The sequence below is a fragment of the Schistocerca cancellata genome, chromosome 5, assembly GCF_023864275.1.
Source record: "Schistocerca cancellata isolate TAMUIC-IGC-003103 chromosome 5, iqSchCanc2.1, whole genome shotgun sequence".
Taxonomy (NCBI): Eukaryota; Metazoa; Arthropoda; class Insecta; order Orthoptera; family Acrididae; genus Schistocerca; species Schistocerca cancellata.
Genome location: NC_064630.1, coordinates 397,100,730 through 397,118,935, shown reverse-complemented (window position 1 = coordinate 397,118,935; position 18,206 = coordinate 397,100,730). Strand labels below are relative to the sequence as shown.

General features: G+C 39.6%; 1 protein-coding gene across 1 annotated transcript in view; it reads left to right on the top strand.

The window, feature by feature from the left end:
• The window catches only part of LOC126187863 (DNA polymerase epsilon catalytic subunit 1), a 332,843-nt gene that overhangs the window by 63,243 nt on the left and 251,394 nt on the right, over window positions 1–18,206 (top strand). The window contains exons 9-10 of the mRNA XM_049929181.1: window positions 12,706–12,901; window positions 13,024–13,167. Coding sequence (XP_049785138.1) covers window positions 12,706–12,901; window positions 13,024–13,167 — 340 coding nt within the window. The remainder of the gene's footprint in view (window positions 1–12,705; window positions 12,902–13,023; window positions 13,168–18,206) is intronic.

The window sequence follows — 18,206 nt, the reverse complement described above, 5'->3', positions numbered from 1 at the left end:
CAGCTTTTGGTACCTACAAGGATTTGGGAGCTTCAGTACTTTCTGTTGGTACTTGGAGCTCTGTTTCTTTCCTAACCCAGCTATGACAGTTTACAACTGCAGTACTGATTGTTGCTATATCTACCCTCTTCCTGTGTTTCTCCTGCACCCTTTGAGACTGAAGCCCTTTCTGTACTTTCCTGAGACTCTCTAACCTAAAAACTGCTTAGTCCATTCCACACTTCCACCGCTACCCATGTAGACACCTCCTGTGTGTAGTGGACACCTGAACTATAAGCATAACCCAATTAAGTGGAACCCAAAACCCGACCACGCTATAGAGTAAATCTGCTATCGACATGGTCACAGAACTGTCTGAGCTTCTGATCCAGACCCTCCACTCGGCTCTGTACCAAAGATCCCCAATCAGTCCTGTAGATGATGCTACAGATGGTGAACTCTGCCTTCATTTTGCAATCAAGACTGACAGTCTTTACCACTTCAGCTAGCTTCACAATACAAGCGAGAATCTGTTACAACCCAAAGCAACACATGTCATTAATTCAGACACGAGCCACCAGCTGCAGTTGGCTGCACCCTATGTTCTTTGTGGCATCCAGAAGAACTCGTTTCACATCTGGAATGACTCCTCCCGGAATGCACAGGATGCACACCAGATTTCTTTCCCTCCTAGGCAGCCATTTCCCAGGGGCCCCATTATTCGCTTTACATGCAAGCTCCCAGCTACCAGTAATCCCACGTTCAGTGAACACCCAGACCTTGTGGGCTGAGAGGCTTCACGTGGATCAGTGCAAGCGAATGCATCTGGCTCGAGACCTATGAAATCCACAGATAGAGTCCAAGGCCTATTTGTCAGATGAACCAGAGAGGTCCTTCGACTGGGCTCTTGGAAAGTCTTTTGCTGCCAGCCACACCATGAAATGACCTCTCACTTGACCACACATGAGGAGGCATCCGTATAGCAGGCAGCAACCGGGCCAGCCACAGTAGTGGTCAGTTTATGCCGCTTCTGTTCCTTTTTGTGTTCATGTCAAAATAACAAACTAATTGCACTGCACCACACAGGCAACTGATACCATTTTATATGAGATTCTAAAATATTTTTCTGGATAAAAGTAGAACAAAAACTGAAGCTTTCAATGATTGCCACTATCGTATTTCGCAGACACAAGTAACTTACTTTCAAAGACGCAGTTGAGTTTTGTTATGCTCGCTCAGTAGTCCATTTACAGCTGCCTACCGTACATCGTCATGTCATAACATAGATTACTTAGAAGCTGCAGTTGGCAGCTCAGAGGAATACTTGCAAGGGGTAAGGGAGGCACAGAGAAATAGTCCTTCCCCTTGGTCCCTTCTGTCCTACAGTTGCCAGACGTCAGCTGTATTGCCCTTCTGACAGATGTTGACGTACTGGTAGACTTCTTTGTTGCCTTGCTGTGGCGCATTTCATTATTGGTCTACTGGTAGACTTCATTGGCTACTATGCTGTGGCATGTTTTGTTGTTTGATACATAATCTCTACAGTTGCCTTTCATGGGCCCACTACAGTTTCTAATTACTTATATTTGTGTTGTTTTGCTGTTCTGTTTCATTGTTTTTTGTCATGAGCAAAGAAAAGTGTTCGATTCTGTGACTATTGAATTACTTTTACTGCCCTCTTCAGAACATAAAAAGAGACAGATGATTCATAGTGAGGATATGGAATTAATAAGGAATACTGTAAAAGTGATCAGGAAGCTAGAGCAAGAAATTTGAAATAAAGCTCCTCCAAGGTGACGATTTCTCTGGAAAACCTGGCATTCTCAGTGAATTACAATTTGTTTGGAAAAATCAGGGAAATTGCAGGGAATTCTATGTTTTTAACCTAGCACTCTAATTTTCTTGCATTTTATAAATAACAATTCTTAAAATACTTAATAATTCAATGTGTGTTAATTACATGAAAATTGTTGTTGTTGTGGTCTTCAGTCCTGAGACTGGTTTGATGCAGCTCTCCATGCTACTCTATCCTGTGCAAGCTTCTTCATCTCCCAGTACCTACCGCAACCTACATCCTTCTGGATCTGCTTAGTGTATTCATCTCTTGGTCTCCCTCTACGATTTTTACCCTCCATGCTGCCTTCCAATACTAAATTGGTGATCCGTTGATGCCTCAGAACATGTTCTAACAACCGATCTCTTCTTCTAGTCAAGTTGTGCCACAAACTTCTCTTCTCCCCAATCCTATTCAATACTTCCTCATTAGTTATGTGATCTACCCATCTAATCTTCAGCATTCTTCTGTAGCACCACATTTCGAAAGCTTCTATTCTGTTCTTGTCCAAACTATTTATCATCCATGTTTCACTTCCATACATGGCTACACTCCATACAAATACTTTCAGAAACAACTTCCTGACACTTAAATCTATACTTGATGATAACAAATTTCTCTTCTTCAGAAACACTTTCCTTGCCATTGTCAGTCTACATTTTATATCCTCTCTACTTCGACCGTCATCAGTTATTTTGCTCCCCAAATAGCAAAACTCCTTTACAACTTTAAGTGTCTCATTTCCTAATCTAATTCCCTCAGCATCACCCGACTTAATTCGACTACATTCCATTATCCTCGTTTTGCTTTTGTTGATGTTCATCTTATATCCTCCTTTCAAGACACTATCCATTCTGTTCAACTACTCTTCCAAGTCCTTTGCTGTCTCTGACAGAATTACAATGTCATCGGCAAACCTCAAAGTTTTTATTTCTTCTCCATGGATTTTAATACCTACTCTGAATTTTTCATTTGTTTCCTTCTCTGCTTGCTCAATATACAGATTGAATAACATCGGGGAGAGACTACAACCCTGTCTCACTCCCTTCCCAACCACTGCTTCCCTTTCATGCCCCTTGACTCTTATAACTGCCATCTGGTTTCTGTACAAATTGTAAATAGCCTTTTGCTCCCTGTATTTTACCCCTGCCACCTTCAGAATTTGAAAGAGAGTATTCCAGTCAACATTGTCAAAAACTTTCTCTAAGTCTACAAATGCTAGAAACGTAGGTTTGCCCTTCCTTAATCTAGTTTCTAAGATAAGTCGTAGGGTCAGTATTGCCTCACGTGTTCCAACATTTCTACGGAATCCAAACCAATCTTCCCCGAGGTCGGCTTCTACTAGTTTTTCCATTCGTCTGTAAAGAATTCGCGTTAGTATTTTGCAGCTGTGACTTATTAAAGTGATAGTTCGGTAATTTTCACATTTATCAACACCTGGTTTCTTTGGGACTGGAATTATTATATTCTTCTTGAAGTCTGAGGGTATTTCGCCTGTTTCATACATCTTGCTCACCAGATGGTAGAGTTTTGTCAGGACTGGCTCTCCCAAGGCTGTCAGTAGTTCTAATGGAATGTTGTCTACTCCGGTGACTTGTTTTGGCTCAGGTCTATCAGTGCTCTATCAAATTCCTCACACAGTATCGTACCTACCCCTTCATCTTCATCTACATTCTCTTCCATTTATATAATATTGTCCTCAAGTACATCGCTCTTGTATACACCCTCTACATACTCCTTCCACCTTTTTGCTTTCCCTTCTTTGCTTAGAACTGGGTTTCCGTCTGAGGTCTTGATGTTCATGCAAGTGGTTCTCTTATCTCCAAAGGTCTCTTTAATTTTCCTGTAGGCAGTATCTATCTTACCCCTAGTGAGATAAGCCTCTACATCCTTACATTTGTCCTCCAGCCATCCCTGCTTAGCCATTTTGCACTTCCTTGTATTCCTTTTTGCCTGCTTCATTTACTGCATTTTTATATTTTCTCCTTTCATCAATTAAATTCAATATTTCTTCTGTCACCCAAGGATTTCTACTAGCCCTCGTCTTTTTACCTACTTGATCCTCTGCTGCCTTCACTACTTCATCCTTCAGAGCTACCCATTCTTCTTCTACTGTATTTCTTTCCCCCATTCCTGTCAATTGTTCCCTTATGCTCTCCCTGAAACTCTGTACAACCTCTGGTTCTTTCAGTTTATCCAGGTCCCATCTCCTTAAATTCCCACCTTTTTGCAGTTTCTTCAGTTTTAATCTACAGGTCATAACCAATAGATTGTGGTCAGAGTCCACATCTGCCCCTGGAAATGTCTTACAATTTAAAACCTGGTTCCTAAATCTCTGTCTTACCATTATATAATCTATATGAAACCTGTCAGTATCTCCAGGCTTCTTCCATGTATACAGCCTTCTTTTATGATTCTTGAACCAAGTGTTAGCTATGATGATTAAGTTGTGCTCTGTGCAAAATTCTACCAGGCAGCTTCCTCTTTCATTTCTTAGTCCCAATCCATATTCACCTACTATGTTTCCTTCTCTCCCTTTTCCTACTACCGAATTCCAGTCACCCATGACTATTAAATTTTCATCACCCTTCACTATCTGAATAATTTCTTTTATTTCATCATACATTTCTTCAATTTCTTCGTCATCTGCAGAGCTAGTTGGCATATAAACTTGGACTACTGTAGTAGGCGTAGGCTTCGTATCTATCTTTGCCAAAATAATGCGTTCACTATGCTGTTTGTAGTTGCTTACCCGCATTCCTATTTTCCTATTCATTATTAAACCTACTCCTGCAATACCCCTATTTGATTTTGTGTTTATAACCCTGTAGTCACCTGACCAGAAGTCTTGTTCCTCCTGCCACCGAACTTCACTAATTCCCACTATATCTAACTTTACCCTATCCATTTCCCTTTTTAAATTTTCTAACCTACCTGCCCTATTAAGGGATCTGACATTCCACACTCCGATCCGTAGAACGCCAGTTTTCTTTCTCCTGATAACGACATCCTCCTGAGTAGTCCCTGCCCGGAGATCCGAATGGGGGACTATTTTACCTCCAGAATATCGTACCCAAGAGGACGCCATCATCATTTAACCATACAGTAAAGCTGCATGCCCTCGGGAAAAATTACGGCTGTAGTTTCCCCTTGCTTTCAGCCGTTCGCAGTACCAGCACAGCAAGGCCGTTTTGGTTATGTTACAAGGCCAGATCAGTCAATCATCCAGACTGTTGCCCTTGCAACTACTGAAAAGGCTGCTGCCCCTCTTCAGGAACCACACATTTGTCTGGCCTCTCAACAGATACCTCTCCGTTGTGGTTGCACCTACGGTACGGCTATCTGTATCGCTGAGGCACCCAAGCCTTCCCACCAACGGCAATGTCCATGCTTCATGGGGGGGGGGGGATATGAAAATTATAACATATAAATTATCAGTGTTCAAGAACTATGATTGAAGTACTGCTCTTTGGGTAGTATATCTCAGCTGTGAGGAAAGAAAAGTCATTATTAAGATATGGTTCCCCCCACCTCTCCTACATTTATTAGGGGGCTTCTTATAGCATCATCTCTCTCTCTCTCTCTCTCTCTCTCTCTCTCTCTCTCGAAGAAAAAATAACTTGGAGTATTCATCGTGCCTTCACAACATTCATGAAAAGAGTAGGATTTCCATTGTCTGTTGACGCATTAAGGAGACTGTTACATGTGATGGGTTCCAATGGGAAAGATTTGCTAGCAACAGAAAAATTTTCATTGAGTGCTCTTATATTGTCACTTGGTGAGCAAAATACTTGAGGTGTGTCAAAATTTATCATTCCCAGTACAGAATCATTTTTATTTATGTAAAACTTATATGGGCAATAATCTTTCATTTAGTGAATACTGGCAGAGCAAAAAAAGAAATGCGGGTTTCACAAAAGTACCAGCTCATCAAATAGACTTACCCTCGTTCATGCAGGTTAAAGGAATGACTTTATGAATGGAGCAGAACTGATTCTTTAGGGATCGGAAAGTCAGTGGAGGTTATCTCAGGCAAATCAAAGCTACCAATCTTGAGAAGTGGGATGCAGGAAAAATTGTTCCCCTGTCTACCCAAAGCTAGGATTATAAGTGTGTGATACTCCTTATAGTGTGCAAGAAAACAAGAACTCTCACAATAAGCAGTTAAAATCACAGAAAAAAACTACAGTTGAACTGTTTGAACAGATTCAAAAGTTTAAAAGCCCTTGAAAAGCCATATTGGTTTGACGAATCAAGGAAAAGTCGTGGGCACTCAGTCCTCTGGTTACTTCCACATGTGTGTGGATCAAATTCCATAGAAATGACCTGGTTGAAAACTATAGGACATGTGCGGAAGCAGAATATAAAGGGGATATTTGCATGGAGAAACAGCAAGAAATGGCAAAGAACATAACTGCATCTGTGACCATAGCAGACTAGGAGAAATTTGATGAACACATAATCAAAACAGAGAACATGTTTTGGGAAAAAGACTAGTTAATAGATGACACCGTAGATGGTGTGTCCATAGGCATAGGTAGGACCGACTCTGCGAACAACAGTGATGACAACAGTAACTCTTCAGATTTGGATCTGTCTCAGCCATTTGACTTGGATGACACCGACTATAGAATTCAACTGTGTTGCTTCATGAAGAACCGATAACTAAAACTCATAAGAATTATAAGATGACATTCTGATGTGAATATATGGACCAGTCATAGTATGTAACAGCTTGGTTCACATGAACTTTAGATTTGACACCACTTTTCTTGCCCATCTTTTTATGTGCAGCAATAGTGCCAAAGACAAAAATTTTTGTGCTATGACCATACAGACATCGTATCCTGATAGTAGGTAAGGAAGAAACTACAATAAAATCTTCTCGGTTTACCAGCCACATCATTTCGAATAACACACTAGAACTTTTGACATCTGTCTCTGACATCATCGGGAATTGAAATCACTGACTTCCAGGGCTGCCATGGTGTTCTGCTTATATAGATGTCATGACAGTGTTTGGAACCTTCCAAAGAAGGCTAGAGAAGCGCGTGCACGGAAGGCAATTTGGGCAGCCCCCAGCGGCTCCACCCTGCTGAGGGACGGAATGACGTTAACATGGCGTGAGTGTCCGGCACAACATTTGAAACTGCTGCTTTGCGTCCCTTTGAGCATCAAGCCTCAAACCTACATCTTTGCTTTAACTCAATATCCAAAGCCTGCCCCATGTCCTACTAAGTGTGTACCCCTGATCTCTGTTAAAAATGTTGTTGTCCGTTCTGATTTTGGCCGCTTCTTTGATAACATAATCCCTATACAATGGTGTTTGAGCCAAAGCTCTCATTTTCTCAACCTGTTTTTTATGCCTGTTTTCTAGGCAGTGTTAAGCCATGGCCAACTACTTAAGCTTCCTTTGGTTGATACGTCGTGAATCATCTGCACAACACTCGGCAACTGTGAATAGTTTGATTTATGTAAATGCTACCACACTCACAGGGTCACCATAGACGCCAGGAACTCAAAGGCATATATTGTCTTTAACGGGACGTAACGATGTCTGTCCATGCCTCTTCAGCACGTGTCCAATCTTGCTATTTGTTGCTCCACAGTATGAAGGAATGCAGCTGGCTTGGTCTCCTCTGCCAATTCACGAGACGTCTTCGTTGGTGGCACTTGAAAGCCTTAGCTATTTCTCCCTTGCTGTAACCATTTTCTCTGAACTTGAACTTCAAATGCTGAAATTCTGGCCCTAGATGGTCATCCTCAGAAATAATCTTTGCCCTTTGTACTAATGTGGCAAGTACTGCTTTCTTGTGTACAAGATATTGATAACTGCATTTAATTAGTGATCAGTGCACGTCGATTTCCTGTATACTGAATGGCCAAGCAAGCCTCTTGCCTTCTGTTCATGTAAAACTTCCAGGAACAAAAGCTTGCTAAGCCTGTCCAACTCAACAGTAAATTTAATATTCGGATGGTCGCCATTCATGTGGTCGATGCACTGCTGCAGTGGATTTTCACCATGAGGCCATATCAAGAATGTGTCATCACGTATAATAGGAAGCAAGATACACTATGTGATCAAAAGTATCTGGACACCTGACTGAAAATGACTTACAAGTTCATGGCGCCCTCCACTGGTAATGCTGGAATTCAATATGTTGTTGGCCCACCCTTAGCTTTGATGATAGCTTTCACTTTCGTAGGCATTTGTTCAATCAGGTGCTGGAAGGTTTCTTGGGGAATGGCAGCCCAGTTTTCACGGAGTGCTGCACTGAGGAGAGGTCTCAATGTCAGTCAGTGAGGCCTGGCACGAAGTCAGCGTTCCAAAACATCCCAAAGGTGTTCTGTAGGATTCAGGTCAAGACTCTGTGCAGGCCAGCCCATTACAGGGATGTTATTGTCATATAGCCACTCCGCCACAGGCCGTGCATTATGAACAGGTGCTCGATCGTATTGAAAGATGCAGTCATCCCCAAATTGCTCTTCAACAGTGGGAAGCAAGAAGGTGCTTAAAACATCAATGTAGGTCTGTGCTGTGATAATGCCAAGCAAAACAACAAGGGGTGCAAGCCCCCTCCATGAAAAACACGACCACACTATAACACCACTGCCTCCGAATTTTACTATTGGCACTACACATGCTGGCAGAAGACGTTCACCGGGCATTTGCCATATCCACATCCTGCCATTGGATTGCCACACTGTGTTCCGTGATTTGCCACTCCACACAACAGTTTTTCCACTGTTTAATCATCCAATATTTACGCTCCTTACACCAAGCGAGGCGTCGTTTGGCATTAACCGGCGTGACGTGTGGCTTATGAGCAGCTGCTCAACTGTGAAATCCAAGTTTTCTCACCTCCCGCCTAACTGTCATAGTACTTGCAGTGTATCCTGATCCAAATTTGGAATTCCTGTGTGATGGTCTGGATAGATGTCTGCATATTACTCATTACGACCCTCTTCAACTGTTGGCGGTCTCTGTAAGTCAACAGACGAGGTCGGCCTGTACGGTTTTGTGCTGTACGTGTCCCTTCACGTTTCCAATTCACTATGACATTGGAAACAGTGGACCTAGGGATGTTTAGATGTGCGGAAATCTCACATACACATACATGACACAAGTGACACCTAATCACCTGGCCACGTTCGAAGTCCGTGAGTTTCACGGAGTTCCCCATTCTGCTGTCTCACAATGTCTGAGGTCGCTGATATGAAGTACCTGGCAGTAGGTGGCAGCACAATGCACCTAATATGAAAAATGTATGTTTTTGGTGATGTCCGTATACTTTTGAGCACATAGTGTATAAGCAACCTCATGGACTTCAGAGATTGCTCCTCAAAGTACTCAGTGAAAAAATTCATGATTTTTTATTTTCATTTGCTTATGTCGTATGATATTATAGATTGGGGTAACTCTTCCCATTCTAAAAGGATATTTTTGCCTCAGAAACAGGCAGTTCGGGCAATAAGTGGTGTAAGTTCTTGAACCTCTTTTAAACCCCTGTTTACTAGTCTGGGTATTTTGACATTGGCCTTTCAATATATATATTCCTTACTGTCATTTCTTGTTAATAATATCAGCTTATTCCCAAGAATAAATAGCTTTCACTCGGTTAATTCTTAGCAGAAATGAAACCTGCATTTGGATCGGACTTCCTTAACTCTTGTGCAGAAAGGTGTGCAGTATGTTGCTGCATCCATTTTCAGTAAGCTACCACAAGAATTCAAAAATCTTAACAGTAATCCATACGTTTTAAAATTTAAACTGGAGAATTTCCTCGTGGGTTACTCTTTCTCTTCTGTTGAAAAGTTCCTTGAAAAATTAATCTGATTCCTGTATATTGTTGATTTCATTTACTTAAACTTTTGGGTTCATAAGCATTTTATTTTATCTATTATTACTTTTATGTTGTAATTTCTTGTACTGACACGTTCCATGACCTTGGAGATTTGCTCCTCAATTTGGTCCTATGGAACTTGACATGTAAATAAATAAATAAATAAATAACATCAGAACGAAATTATATTCCACAACAATGATGTGAACTGATAGTCCTTAAGGATACTGTGATCATCAATCCGCTTCAGCAACATCTTGAACTGTTGGAAGAATACCACATCAAATGGCTGAATGCAAGGTGTGTACCCATGAAGGAGTCCTCAGAGTTACACTGCGTTTGAACATAAAAAATACGTTTGGACAGTGTTTGACAGCCCTCTGGTCTACATTCATTATATCCAGCTACAGTTCGGTACTACTGAACAAAGTCTGCGTAGACTCAAGAACAGAACTGATTATATAGAATACACATCAGCAATGAAATCGAATCTCACAACATTGGTGCGAGCTGATAGTCTTTAAGGATAGTGTGATCATCAGTCCACTTTAGCACACCTTGAACTATTGGAAGAATAGCAGTGTAAAGTGTGCACCCATGAGGGATGGTCTTGACTGTATACACCATGTTTTGCAGTTGGATAGCATCAAAAATAGTCCTGTCACAATATCCAAGCACATCGACCAGAAGAAGAGACATCCTGAATGAATGGCGTCATGATTTGTTTCTTGATTAGGCCAGACTTCGAGGCAACTTGAATCAAATTTTGCAGTTTGAGCATGTATTGCACTACTCACATTTCAAACTGACCTCTAGGTTACTGATAAATTACCAGTGTCTTCGGAAACACTTATCCACTTGCCGACATAACAGGTTGGATATTGTAGGAATGAGCTCTTTCATGATCACTCCGCACCAAATTTCTTATCAGTTTCTCTCCCTTGAAATGCAGAGCTCATGATGAGTTAATTCTTTCCATATATGACTTTGATCAGTTTATACAGCTGTATACATTCCATGGCTTTCATTAAGGACATTACCTCCTTGCAAAAGTCATCACATCTTTCATTCACATCACCATCTGTATTCCTGGCTTCTGTGATTTAACATTTTGTTATTGGCTCCAAGCCAAGATGGTGTCTCCTTTTAAGCTTTGCAACCCATCTGTTGTTACATCCAGTGAATCAAGACAGTCCTATTTCTCGGGCTCGGGCCCTAAGCACAAATATCCCTGTTGGGAATATCAACACCTAGAACAGCTCTCACCAACCTGGAGTTTTCAGGTACATAATCGTCAAGGACGTGAAGTTTTGAGTGCTGGCATTCCAACCCTTTCCCTACCATGTGACGTAAGTATCGTAGGTGATGTATGTCTTGCACCGTAAAATATCGTTTGTGTACTGTATTGGAGCTTAATCTTTTAGGTTTCCCAGAATGCTATTATCTCCTTTGCCTTTTTGAAAGCGATATTACATAACTTCTTCCTCCTCAGTGGGCATGGCTTATGAAGAGGTGACAGGTTTCCATCACTTTGTAACAACTCTTCATCACTATAAGGTTCTGAATAATCGATAAGTTTTTCACAATCATACAAGTCTTCTTCTGTGTATTCACATTCTTTGACGTAGTCTATTGTATTTTCGTGATGTATGATATTACCACTGCTTGCCACTGTTTCATCTGTCACATTAATTATGAACGTGGCTGCAATTCTCTCTTTTACTGTAGTTTCTGTGTATCTTCTTTTGTGTTTGTAGTTGCTAACAATCATGCTCACTATATTTGCAGAATTCATTGTCACTCAAGTATGTTGACAGCGACAATAACATGATGCACTACGAAATTGCTAACAACACAAACGTACAGATTAACTGCTGAGATTGATGCTACACAGATAGTGTCACTATTATACTAGTCGCCTTGCTCTTATCCGTATTGTCTGGCTGGTTCCACCAGGTGTTGCATCAGACAATTCGTCAGGCGATGTTCGGTATGGCACGGTGTGTGTCGACTATAGCACACACTGCAAATAACTACCTTAGCAAGAGGAAAGCTGTTTACGATGACTAAAGTTACTAAAGTCACGATATCATATTAGGTATGGTCCACTGTGAGTGGAATATTGCATCTTCATAGCTTACAGTGTAACTGGCGATAGCACTTAGTTTATACATTTTTGTAATCAGCGCCTCAAACATAAGCGCACAAAGCAGAACTCACAGCAGTTGCAGCCACAACTTGCACTAACTCCCTTGTTAGAATTTTTCCACCTGTACGTAACTACTGAGCAACAATTCTGTCTATTTGTGTAATGTTCCAGATTTATTGTGGATGGAATTACTTTAATCTCTGCATGAATCCCTGTAACAATCACAGAAAAATTGTATATTGAATTTGTATGTAATTTTGTAATTATAAAAAATGACATGAAAATTTCCAAGAATTCAGTGGAACCAAATTAGTTTGAAAGCTGAGTCTCACTGCCAGTGTAGCAGTAGGTTATTTTCCACATTATGATTATAGCACATGAAATAAGAATGGTGTGCACATTGTTAAAATTTTTACATCAGCTGAGAGGAGTCAGATCATTCCCAGAAAAATTTTGCATCACTACATGAAATAGAAAAAGAAATGGCAAGACTGATGTGAGAACTATGTCTCATTATGGTTTGAACAGGGTCTTCTGCTCAGTTCATTCATTGCTAGTAATATCCTATTTATTTTCTGAGAAAATAACATAAATTCATCACATTCATTGTACATTTTTGGTTTTTCTTTTTTGTTTCTTCAGTGGTTCACTATTTGTTCTTGTTGTAATACTCTACATTTGCACCTCCCCAGTTTTCTTCCTTTTTTGAGCACCTGCCCAGTTTTCTTCCTTCTTTGAGCATCTCTCCAGTTTCCTTTCTTCTTTTATAACTAACAATATGAAACCATATATATATATATATATATTTTTACAAATATTGTATTAATACATAGGTTAGTTGTAAGTTTCATTTAATGAATCCAAAGAGCTTGTTCTACATATTACCTTTTGTGCTTCAGAGACCAGAGGCCTTTGATACACTTATTGCTGGTGTTGAAAGGGCAATGACACATGCCATAGAGGAAGAAGAGAAAATTCCTATCGATTTAGTTACTAATTTTGATGAAGTTGTGGCTGATATAAAGGCTAAATTACAAAATCTGAAGGAAAATCCTTTACGCAATGAGAAACCAATCATATACCACTTGGATGTAGGTTAGTATTAATGAATGCAGTTAAGCTTTCATACTGTAGATTGTGAATGTTGTAATATTTGGATATAGTCTCTTTACAGTCAATAAAAAATATTCATCTTAAAAAAAAATGTTTGTTTTCAGGTGCTATGTATCCAAACATAATTTTAACTAATAGGCTGCAGCCGTCTGCAATGGTAGATGAAGTCACTTGTGCCGCATGTGATTTTAATCGTCCAGGAGCCTTATGCCAACGTAAAATGGCATGGATGTGGCGTGGAGAATATAGTAAGTGTTACAGTGTTGTACCTTTCTGTATTACCAAAATTTGTCCCTTTTGCTGCTCTTTCAACTCAGTGTTTTTATTCTATAGAATTCTGATTTTTCTCATTAATTTTCATCTTGGTAACACTATTTTGCATATCAGTACCTCCTGTGTCAGTAGGGTAATGAAAGGTTGTAGCAGAATGTAAATAATTTAGGAGTATGTGTAACAATTATTGAATAGGAGGGGTGTGGAATTGTTGACAGGCACATAAAAAAGACCGAGCCATTTGAATACACAATGTCGTGACTGCAGTTCTGGAGGTTGACTGGGATGAAGAGTTGTGTTAGGTGGAGAAGGCAAGGGGAGAAAGGTGGTAGTGAGGAGAAGAGAGACTTCGAGAAGAGTAGCTGTTGGCTTGGAGGGAGGCAGCTGGTGTACAGAATAGGTCAGGGGCACTCTCTGGTGCTCCTGTGCTTGCCTGCAAGTAGGTGCGAGGAGTGTATGCTACCCACCAGACAGTCGTGTTGCATGCAATTCTGCACATGAGAGAGCCACTTGGCCACACACACCAATGAGCTCTCGAGAGGACAGTACAATCATGTAGACGTCAGCCCAGTTGCCCAACTGCCCACCTGTCAGCTGTTTGCCCACGGGCACTTGGCTGTCCATGGATGGGCACTTCATTTGGAACAGCATGGTGTTGACTCTTGTGCTTCACTGATAAGCATATTTTAAAAATCTGATATACGTATCATAAGTTCTCCACAGGACGACGAAAAGATAAAAAGGCATACACTGTCTTTATAGATGTTTCTTGCTCCTTACTTCACCCAGTCTTTACCAAATCACTAGCATTTGCGCACAAGTGACCATATTCCTCTCTAAACACACCTGCTGGTCCAAATAGTGCCTGATAGTAATCCAGTCAGATGGGTGCTCAGTAATACGTTCTGGAGAGTGTTCAGCCAGCTGGCTTTTTGTGAAGAGTGTGACATTTGGGGAGTAGTGATTTGGATCAACAGTCCAATCCTCTGTGCAACTGTTGCATTTGTGCTAAAGTCTTTAGGACAGCTTATAAGGTAGCTTATTCCCTGATGAAGTGAGGAATGCCACTCTACAATCAGGGACATAACAGAGGTTGGAGTGCGGTTGGTTTTAGAGCTGCACCTTTTTTTAGATTGAAGCGAGCTGATAAGTATACTTGCTTAAAGGAAGTCCCTCTAACAGAGGAATCACCTTCAGGGGAGCTCAGGTATCCAACTAGAGAAGGAATTAGCATATTTCATCAACATATAAGAGGTGTTGGAGAACTTCTTATAGATGTTGACTCGGACTTTATGGGTATATTGGAGCACCACTTAAATAATTTGACAATTCAGAGGCTTCCTTTACCAGGATACATAGTAGCTGGCTGTTTTTCGAGGAGTTCCTTGCGGAGTGAGGGAGTGGCCATGTACGTAAAAAAAACAGTATTCCATTTGAGTCCATAGACGTATCACAGCGCTGCACTAAACAGATATTTGAATGTTGTGAATTTGGTGAAACTGAACTTCTAATTGTTGTTATTTATAGGTCCCCCAACTCTGACTTCAGAGCATTTCTGCTCAAGCTAGAGAGCGTTCTTCATCCACTTTATAGGAAGAGTAAAAAATTAATTATATGTGGTGATTTCAATATTAATTTTGTATATGATTGTGCAAGATAAAGAATGTTGGTAGAGCTCTTAAACTCATGTGATCTGATGCAGATTGTGTTTTTTCCAACCAGGGTGCAGGGGAACAGTAGCACAGCCATAGACGATAATTTTATTCATTCTTCATTACTAGCTGGGAATTCTGTTAGTAAAAGAGTGAAAGGCCTTTCAGACCATGATGCACATATTTTAACATTAAAAGGCTTTTCTAGTCAAAACAAATGTGACATATAATTACAAACTATGTAGCAAAGCCAATCTAGAGGCAGTAGAGAGTTTTTTGAACCTCGTTAAGGAACAAGAGTGGTGCCAAAACCATAGATGACAAATATAATGCTTTCCTTTAGAACATTCTGAATGGGGTACTAGCAGTAAAAGGCAGCCTGGGTGGTTGACTTTTGGGTTAAAGATATTATATAGAACAAAGCGGGAATTACATCAAAATATTTGAAGTAGTCACAATCAAGCTACAGTAGCCCATTACAAATATTATTGTAAGGTGCTTAAGTATGTTATTAGGAAGGCAACGAGTATTTGGCACGTAAATAGAATAGCTAATTCACAGGATGAAATTAAAACCATATGGTCAGTTGTGAAGGAAGTGCCTGGTCAGCAGCACAAGGTCGATGATTTAGTCAGTTCATAGTAAAAATATTTCTGTTACTGATAAGTCAGATATATTTACAGTATTTAACAATCATTTTCTGACCATTGCTGGTGAATTAAATAAAAATGTAGTTTCTATGGGAATCATATAACTCTCTTGGAAAACGCCTTTCTGAGATTGGTATCTGAAATACTCCTCTGTGATACTGACAAGGGGGAGATTGAGTCAATAATTAAATCGCTGAAGATTAAAGACTCTCATGGATATGATGGAGTGCCTAGCAGAATATTAAAGTACTGTACTGCCCATGTTAGCCCTGTACTTAGCCGCATTTGTAGTCTTTCTTTTAGAAATGGTCAGTTCCGTGAATGATTAAAGTACTCAGCAGTAAAGCCGCTTTATAAAAAGGGAGAAAGGGATAATGTAGACAATTTTAGACCTATTTCTATGCCATCAGTGTTTGCTAAAGTAATTGAAAAGGCTGTGTATGTAAGGATAATTGATCATTTTATATCACATAATTTCCTATCAAAGGTACAGTTAAGCTTTAGAAGTCACTTAACAACTGAAAATGCTGTATTATCTTTTCTGTGTGAGGTACTGGATGCATTCAACAAAAGGTTTCGAACGCTAGGCATATTTTTTGATTTAACTAAGGCTTTTGATTGTGTTGATCATAAAATATTGCTCCAGAAGTTGGACCTTTATGGAATACAGGGAGTAGCTCACAATTGGCTCACCTCTTACTTTAACAACAGAAAGTGAAAGGTCATTCACATTGTTGAGAATGGTTGTGATATGGGGTCTGAGTGGGGTACGATCAAATGGGGGGTGCCTCAGGGATCAGTGTTGGGCCACTCCTGTTCCTTATTTGTATAAATGATATGCCTTATAGTTTTACAGGTAATTCTAAAATATTTATGTTTGCTGATTTTACTAGCTTGGTAGTAAAGGATGTTGTGTGCAACATTAGCTCGGTTTCAAATAGTGCAGTTCATTACATATGTTCATGGCTTGTAGAAAATAAATTGCAAAATCACAGGAAGACCCAGTTTTTACAGTTTCTAACAGACAGTTCAAAAAATCTGACATTTTTATTTCACAGAAGGGTATATGATAAGTTAAACTGAAAAGTTCAGATTTCTAAGTGTTCAGATAGATAGGAAACTGTTATGGAAAGACCAAATTCATGATCTTGTTCAAAGACTTAATGCTGCCATTTTTAATATTCGAACTGTACCTATAGTAAGTGATCACTCGACATGAAAATTAGTCTACTTTGCTTATTTTCATTCACTTACGTCATATGGTATTATATTTTGGGGTAACTTTTCCAATTCTCAAAGGATATTTTTGGCTTAGAAATGGGCAGTTCGGGCAATAAGTGGTGTAAGTTCACGAACCTCTTGTTGACCCCTGTTCACTAGTATGGGTACCCAGACATTGGCCTCTCAACAATGTATTATTTACTGTTGTTTCTTATTAACAATATCAGCTTATTCCCAAGAACTAGCAGCTTTCACTCAGTTAATACTAGGCAGAAATTCAATCTGCATTTGGATAGCACTTCCTTAACTTTTGTGCAGAAAGGAGTGCAGTATACTACCGATCCATTTTCAGTAAGCTACCTCACGAATTCAAAAATCTTAACAGTAATCCACGCATTTTTAAATCGAAACTGGAGAATTTCCTCTTGGATCACTCCTTCAATTCTGTTGAGTTTCTTGAATAATTAATCTGATTCCTGTGTTATATTGTTGATTTCATTTACTTAAAGTTATGACTTGACTTTTTTGGGTTCACAAACATTTTATTTTATCTATTATTACTTTTATGTTGTAATTTCTTGTACTGACACGTTCCATGACCTTGGAGATTTTCTCCTCAATTTGGTCCTATGGAGCTAGATGTGTAATTTTTTTTTAAAGAAGTTATCACATTTACAGTGCATTCAAATGTTAGTGTGGAGTGTGCCGAAGTAGATAACATTACAGCATAGAAAAAGGACACCTTGAAGTCTATCCCAACATGCAGAACAATAACAAGCATGGTGATATTCTGAATGTGCATTTAGATCTATACCAATAAGGTGGAAGAACACTATCATGCAAGCCATCTCTTTCTCTTTTCAGTCAAGAGTTGGGAGATGCGTATTGGATTTCAGTTGAAGCCCATATTCAGTGGGTTTTGTAACTTATACTCCGTGAATATATTCCATTTCAAAGCAGCAGTACATTCAGGATCTCCTGAAAACTCATAATTTTTTCGTGCAATTTATGGTACTAAAATGGCAGGAAATGTCATAGTGGTAGTTAAAGAAGTTCCGTATTAATACTTGTGTGTTATGAAAATATGTCATTTCAAGCTGTCAGCACATTGAAGATCCATCTAAAATGCATTATCTTAGTACAATTTATTATAAATAAATGTCAATTAATAACATATTAGTGATTAAACACTTCAGGAGATGATAAAAAAGGTAAGCCTTACTAGCATGTTCTGAAAGTTCGATGATGCGTAATGAATAGACACACAGAAGTATAGAGTATTGTGTGACTTGTATAGCTGGTTTGTACATCACTAAATGCTTTCTTACTTCCTATTGCCAGCAATAGCTTCTAAAATTCTGTTATTTTCAGCATTTGTTGCTATTCTTATTTGTGTAATCCGTAGAAGAAACTGACAGAATGTGACCTCTAAATCTGTCAGAACCAGATCTCTGGAACCGTTAAAATGAAACCTCTAATTTGATGAGACAA